Raw genomic sequence first — 7,561 nt, 5'->3', positions numbered from 1 at the left:
GTTAAGTTTCCAGATTTTTCTCTAAAGTCTCTTGAATGGTTCAAAAGACGTTAATGCAAGACCACCTATACCTGAGAACAAAAACTTCCCTCCCTGTTCCTTGTTCCATCCCAAATTATGCCCACGTATGTTGTCCTGCCAACTAAACTCTTCAAAGAGGGGAAATCATGACCAGTGTCACAGCATGGTTAGCATAGTCCCCAAATTAAATTATGTGAAAGCCACACAGAAATAAAGTATAATTCCCTCCAATTGCCACCTTGGTAATCATGACAAAAAAAATCTTTCGCGTTAAAGAAACCAAATTTATGTAGTTCCTGTCAAATTGGTGAACTACCACTGAATTGCTGACTTGTGAGCTCCTGACAGCATAAAATTCACAATGTCAAGCTTTCACTAAAACATTACTAGGCATGCAAAGAAGCCAAAAGCTACAACCCATGATGAGAAAAGTCAGTCAATACAAGGACCCAGAAATGACACAGGTGACGGAATCAGTAGGTAAGGACGTTAAAACAGTCATTATAAATGTACTCCATATGTTCAAGAAGAATGGAGAATTTAGAGACGTGAGTGAGGGACCCAGGACTGCCCCGAAGGAGGAGTTCTGGGCTGACAGCACTGGGTGACTTAATTCGGGGGGCGTGGCCTGCTGCGACAAGGGCGGGACTCGAGTCAGGGAAGAGGGGCAAGGGGTGGGTGGGTCTGCAGGGCCTTGCTCAACAAATAGAGGCGACGCCCTGACTTGGGGCCGTGGCCACCGCGATAGGGAGGAGGCCAGTGCGTGGGGACTTGCCTCGACTCCAGGGGAGTGGTTAAAGAATGTGGGCGTGACTAGGTCGTGGGGCGTGGCCAGTGGGTGGGGTGTAGCAGATGGGGCATGGCTATGCCATGGGGGCGTGGCCTTTGTGTATAGGATTGACGGGGCCTCACAGAGGATGGGGCGTGGCTATGTCATGGGGCGTGGCCTTTGTGTGAAGCTTAGGGCATAGCAGTGGAGGGGCGTGGCTCGGGCTGGAGGCGTGGTCATCAGGGGGCGTGGCTCGGGCTCAAGGAGGCATTCCCGGGCGCTCAGGTGAGCGCTCTCTGGATCTAACAGTCCTTGGGGAGCCGATGCCGGTGACCGGGCCGCGGGCAGACACGCAGGCGCCCGGAAGACACAGCAGGGCTGCAGGCAAGTGAAGAGTGACTGGCGCCTGGGCGTGCGGTGCGGGGTCTCGGGGGCGGTGGGCCTGGCACACCGGGGAGAGGGGACAGAAGAGGGATATAGAGGGGTTGGGCGGGATGGGAGGCGGGGCCTGGGGAAGGGGCGGGGCCTGGACAAAGGGCACGGCCTCTGACCGCACCCCTCGCCCCCTCCCAGCTGCCCAGCCCTCCCAGCCATGTGGCGCCCGCTGGTCCTGCCGCCCCTGCTGCTGCTGCTCCCCTGCGCACCCGCCCCCACTGCCAGTCCCATCCAGGCCGCCAAACCCCAGGACGGCCTGCAGAGCCTACTCCAAGGTTGCCGTCGCCTCTTGTTGGGGTTTGGGGAGAGGAGGAGGAGAGAGAGGAGGGGCGGGGGCAGACAGCAAGAGAGGAAGTCAGAGAGACAGACAGGGATATAGGGAGGGGCCCGAGGAACCCAGACAGAGGTACAGCAGGACAGACGAGGGGCAGGAATAAGGAGATGGTGGATGGAATAGGGACAGGGCAGAGGGATAGGGACCCAGATAAGAACAGGGGACAAGATTGGGGGGTGGACTGGCTCGGCCCTGAGGGTCAGAGCATCGTGGAAGAGGGTGGAGAGGAAAGGGGGTGGGAGGGACATGGGGCCCGGCCCGAAGAGGCATCCAACACTCAGACCACTTTCTGCGAGCCCTCGTGGCACCTGCTGTGGGACAGGGACAGCTGCCTCTCTGCCCCGTGGACCTCAGTGCCTCCCCAGGACTGCCACTGCGCAGAGGACCAGGAGTGCTGGCTGGAGAACAGCACCCCTTCTAGCCAGCACCAGGAAGCCCGTCGCGGAGCCCAACTTGTTCCTCTTCACCAGGTGCCCAAGCTGGAGGAGACGCAGAGCTGGTGGCACTGGCAAATCCGGCCCCTCACTCTGGCGGTCCTCCCAGGTCGTGAGGTGACTGCCCTGGCGGTGCAGCCAGCAGCCTGGGAGGCAGGCCTGCAGCTCCTTCAGAAGCATCCATGGCCACCAGCCTTCTGCGACAGGCTCCTTAAGGGGGCCCTCCTGGCACGGGGACCTGAGGCCTCCCCCGCCCCAAAGGGCCCGCCCCAAGACCCACTTGTTGTCCCTTTCCGGGCTCAGCAGCAGCCGCAGGGGCCGGGGGTGGACATCAGAGCCCTGGCAGGGGACAGACGTGCACCCTCCCCAGACCCCACCCCAGCGCCACTGAGAAATCAAGTTCTTTCTCTCAGCCATCTGCGCTGCTTCCTCTCGGGACCTGTCCCGAGCACCCGGCCGACTGAAACGATTTCTTTGCTTTTACAAGCTCCTGAGGCAGGAACCGGTCCTGCTTCCTGCTGTGTTGCCTGATGCTTACCAGAGAGCGTGGCTCACGCTTAGTTCTCAAAAACAGTTCGTTGTGGAGAATTGAGTTGAGTTGAGTCCACGGCTGACTGGAGGGACGCCCTCTCTGACGCCCTAGCGCCAGGCTTCCACGTCAGTATTTCCTAAAACGGTGATCACGTGAGACTGTTTAAAGATGCTACAGTCCTGTCATCCTAATGCTGAAAATTGAAGATAGCACTCACATGGATGGGTGAGTGAAAATAAGTGGGTCATTCACAAAGGAGGACACTCACCTCTATTCGGAGGCAAAGAAGCACTATTTGTTAAAGTTTTGAGGCTAAAGCGATAACATGTTCCCCTTGGGCTCTGTCCTGAGTTCTGGGGTCCATTGGACACCAGGCCGTGGGTATGTCTGGGTCCTGTGGCAGCACAGCCATGCCAGCTCTGCTCCAGCCTGTGAGGGTCCTGGCCATTATTGCCTGGATAGGTCCCCACTTGATCCAAGCTGAGCAGGTGGCCCAGGGTGACATCTGCCTTCAGCTGGCTGGGTGGTGGAGCAAGGTGGATGTGAGGGCATCAGAAAAAGTGGCAGGGGGTTGAGCTGGAGGCCAGTGAGGGCAGGACCATGCAGAGCAGGGCTGGCATAAGAAGGTGACATGGGTGGGTGTGACTGTTGACGATGAGCTGGGCTCAGGCAAGCGTGGGGGTGGGGCCTGGGGTAAGCGTGCCTCACGGAGATGTCAGGCCCAGGAAATGGGGCCCCGATAGGGCAGCAGAGCCTGTAGGAGGGGTGATGGTTGTCCTGGCTCTGGCTTCAAGCTGCAGAGTCACTCAGGTTGTTTCCAGGACCCCAGGCTGATGGAACCATCCAATCAAATGGCAGCTACTTCTGCCAACAGGTAAACCCCTCCAGTATCAGCAGGACCTGGTCTGGGGACCCTCTATAGCCTTGGGGCACATGCCCCAGACCTCCAAATAATCAGGTCCAGCTCTTGGTCCATTCTCTGTGCCACGGCTTGGCTCATGCTGCTCCATGGCCTGCCCTGTTCATCTCTGTCCTCTCCTCAGTCCATTAGGAATGGAGAAAAGTGAGACATCATTACAGAGCCTATAAGAAGCTGTTCCAAACGTTCTATACCAATACATTTGAAAATCGGGATAAAACGGGCAACTTTCTAGAAAACACTCACTGAAACTGAGACAAGAAATTGAATCTGTAGTTTAAAATCTTCCCACCAACAAATCTACAGGCTCAGATGACCTCATTAGTAAATCTAGGAAAATATTAATGGCAATCTTACATAAACTCCAGAGAATGGATAACTTGTGTTCGGAAACCAGAATAGCCTTGTTGCAAAACCCAAAAAGTAAATTTTGAGACAGGAAAAGTTTCGGTCCAGTATCTTTCATAAACGTAGGTGCCAAGATCTTAAGATGTTAGCAAAATGAATCACCACCAGAAGGCAGGGAATTGTGGGAATGATGACTGACTTAGGTAGAAACGCTCAGCCATAGGTTGCCAGCCACACAGCTTTTCTGGTGAGCCACACGATAGGATCCTGTAACTGAAGACAGAAATAAGATTTCACGTGTGTGGAACTTCAGTGCTGGACTAGTTTTCTTCAGGGGAAAATGAGACTCAGATGAAATGTTAATTTTGCAGAGAGTAAGGAAGAAACCTATCCTGGACAGATTTTCCTTTCTTCTAGTCTGGTTTTGATCTGCTGCAAGACTGATTTGCTGACAAAGGCATCTCAAAAGGTTCATTCATGGTGGAGCCGCCACTCCTGAGGACCTCACCCAGAATGGAGCTCGCCTGGGGGAAAAATCCACAAGCCACCCCTACAGAGGCCAGAGCACGGGGCCTGTGTCCAGAGGGAGAAGCAGGTCGCTAGTGTCAGATGCTAATGGATGACTGACTTACAATCCTTTCTGTCCAGATGACGGGTTCTAGCCTTTATGGTTGCGAAGAAACCTGCGTAGGCTCTTACTGCCATGTGTGCATGCTCAAGAGGAAGGGGGAGCAGGTTTGGGGTTCACTCAGGAGGAGGGAAACTGCTTTCCGTAAGGATGAGTGTGGTCCCCGAAGGTGGTAAAGCCAGCAGGGCAGTGGGGCAGTGGTGTGACGGTGAGTGCCAACAACCGGCTCTCTGAGTGAACACAAAGCCCTCAATGATAGCATTTGCCAATTTCTATGGTGTCAATAAGCCTGCTCTGGTCCATCTAAAGCTACCAATGTGATGTGAACCGGCTCACAAAATCCTTGAAAAGTCAAGAACTGGCTCTCAGGAGCCAGTAGGAGCCACACCTCCAGCCCTCCATCTTCACAGACGGTGCCGTCTTCTGCTTCTCATCTCCTCAGACCGTTTGGAACCGACATCATCCAGGCCTTCCTGCAAAGACCTGGGGCAGGCGGGAAAGGACGCTGCAGCCACGGCCAGTGGGTGGAAGGGCTGTTCTGGTGAGAAAAAGCTGACAGGCCTGACGTCTGAAGTTCTGCAGAAGGCAGATAAAGGACAGAATTGTAATTTCACAATCATCTGCCTTGAGTCTTAGAAGGCACACTTTAGAGCAGTAATCGCGAGAGATCCTGATATGGGTCGTTGTGGGTCAAAGCTTCTGTGGAAGGAAATTGGCGCAGCTGGTCTGGTCTCCTGAAGCTTCTCATAGATTTCAGAAAAGGGTCCCCGGGGGTCTGGTCTCCCCTTGAGCAAGTCACTTGGAATGGAGGGGAGTCACCGCTCTTCAGACCCACTGGAAGGCAGGGGGTTCCCTCTTCCCCATACCCCTTCGAGGCCACCCTCTGTGGGGCTGAGGTCACCGTAACAGAACGGAGCTCTTCAGATCTCTTCCGCTCCTCAGAAAAGACCACTCCCCGTGGCCCTGACCCCACTGGTGCACACAGCCAATGCCTTTTAGGTCACTGGCATGCAGCTCTTCAACGGAGTTGTGGCAACAGCTCCCTGTGCTTTTTTTCACTAAAGTGTTACTGTTTGCTATACATCAGTTTCCATTGACTATATTTGGGATGCATGATGCCCAGTTACCTGAAAATGAGGTGCCAGGGATCCGATTATTTACAAAAGTGGCCTTCCTCACTGGAAAATAAATTGGGATCTGGAAAAATCTTATGCTGTGGGCAACACTTGTCTCCCACACCTCACGTTTCCTGGAAAGGGATTTTGACAACTTCCAGGAAGTATGGACTGCCTTCCCATGCCCTCCGCCCTTTGCTCACCTGGCTGCACAGTGCTGCTGAGCTCACAGATGGCACTGAGTACTCCAGGCAGACCCCAGCCAGTCTCCCCGAGGGGACAGCCCGTCCTCAGGTCCTTCTCCCTTCCCTCACAGAAGACCCCTGGCTGGCAGGCACACGTGGGCAGCCCATGTGGTCCCAGCTCCAGGTGGTGCCTCCCATTCAGTATTCGTCGTAATGAAGCTGGTATTGTCACTTCCACATGTCTGACTCCTGTGTGTGTGTCTCTGGATCGCAAACTCAGCACGGGAAGAGAAAGGTGTTGACTGCCTTCCACGGGCCCCCAGATGTGCGTTGTTATGGACACTGGCTGCATACATGAGTGTCTGCGTCAGCTTCAACATCTTTGCTCTGCTCCATCCTCCGCTTCTCCATAACAACAGGGCCAAAACTATAATTGCCCCCAGAACATGCAGGATGTGACACCCCCAGACCTACTGACCACCTGGAACAATCTGGGGTGGGGGGGGAGGCGTGGCTGTTAAACACACATATTTATCCCCACTCCGCCTGAAAACCCACAACAAGGAATTTATTTTTTTAAAAGGCTTAGCGAGTGGGCGAAAGTGGCTTAGACCACTTAGTGAGTGGGGCCCTGCGGCTCAGAGGGCGCGGGGTCCCCTCCTGCCGGGTCTCCCCCAGCCCGCTGCGCCCGGGTTGGCCAGCCCCCCAGGCCTAGGACCGCGTCCTAGACGGCATCTCGGCCGGTGTGACTCGCCCTGCATCCCATGCGCGTGGGGCCAGGCTGAGATGCGGGGTCTGCGGGCTGTCCCAGACCACCAGGGCCCTCTGCCGTCGGGCAGCGGCGCTCCCGTTCTGGAGGGAAACAGGGTAGCAATCATGGTCACTGGCAGATAATGAAACGCTCCCTTAGAATGACAGCGACCATGGGCGGGAGGGATGGGGGCAGAGGGCTCTCGGAGGAGGTGATGTTCGAGGTAGACCTGAGAGGGGAGAAGCAGCCTGCCTCCCCCGGCCCCCCCAGGACAGCATTCCAGGCCCAGCAACGTGAGACCCTCTTTTCTGTCCATGTCCCTTGAGGCCTGGGAGAGCTTCCACTTTAGGACAAGGCACCGGGTGGCAGGAGTCTTACATTTCTGTGTCCTTCTGACCATTCCTCCTCCGAGCTCTCTCCCAGTGACGGGGTGGCCCCCCCCCCCCCCCGCCTTTACCGATGCAGCCGTGCTCAAGGGCAACAGGTAGTTTTTCCTGCTGTCAAAATGGTTTTGGGCTCAAAACTCCTAGCTGGTTGAAATTCGACAACCAGCACCAGAGGCGCTGGGTTGAGAGGGGGAGGGAGGGAGCGAGGGAGGCTGGGGAGGGACCCTAGGTTCCTACTGAGGCCGCTGGTTTTTCTATCTTCTTTTCCAGCAAGTCATGCAATTTGGTCTTACTCTGTATCAGCTCTTCCCCCCCCCCCGCCCCCCCCACCCCCATCTCCCTTTCTTGGAACAACCTGGGGATATCAGATTTGCTGTTGGGAGGGTGGTGGTTTTAGGGGACTGTTGAAGAGCCCTATTAATTTCCTTTCCTTTTTTTTTTTTTTTTTCCTTTCTTTTTCTTTTTTACTGGAATTGTCCATCTGTTGAGTCTGAAATTTACAAGAGTAAAAAAAAAAAAAAATGGTAGGAGCCAGCCTGGTGGCCTAGTGGTTAAGGTCACACCCACCACTTCGGTGGCTTGGGGTTCACGGGCTTAGATCCTGGGCGTGGACCTACACATGCTCATCAAGCCATGCTGTGGCAGCATCCCACATCGAGGAAATAGAAGGACTTACAACTGGGATATATAACTATGTACTGGGG

The 7,561-nt window shown here is 55.1% G+C and overlaps 1 protein-coding gene across 5 annotated transcripts; it reads left to right on the top strand.

The window, feature by feature from the left end:
* Positions 1–794: 794 nt before the first annotated feature.
* Positions 795–5,959, top strand: LOC111776177 (uncharacterized). Of its 5 annotated transcripts, none has more exons than XR_011424245.1 (4): positions 795–1,174; positions 1,364–1,500; positions 2,481–2,750; positions 3,569–5,959. XR_011424245.1 is itself a non-coding variant. In XM_070230698.1 (4 exons), the coding sequence occupies exons 1-3, from the start codon at positions 1,114–1,116 to the stop codon at positions 2,522–2,524; spliced, it is 693 nt and encodes a 230-aa protein (XP_070086799.1). In that variant the 5' UTR covers positions 795–1,113; the 3' UTR covers positions 2,525–2,750; positions 3,569–5,959. The 5 variants fall into 5 exon arrangements, 3 of the variants coding, with proteins under 3 accessions (XP_070086799.1, XP_070086800.1, XP_070086801.1); XR_011424246.1 differs by having other exon boundaries at positions 1,364–2,029; positions 4,210–5,626; XM_070230698.1 differs by having other exon boundaries at positions 2,030–2,750.
* Positions 5,960–7,561: the final 1,602 nt, after the last annotated feature.

The sequence above is a fragment of the Equus caballus genome, chromosome 13 (genome assembly GCF_041296265.1).
Source record: "Equus caballus isolate H_3958 breed thoroughbred chromosome 13, TB-T2T, whole genome shotgun sequence".
NCBI lineage: Eukaryota > Metazoa > Chordata > Mammalia > Perissodactyla > Equidae > Equus > Equus caballus.
Note: the sequence above shows the minus strand (reverse complement) of the source record. Positions and strands in the feature narration are given on the sequence as shown.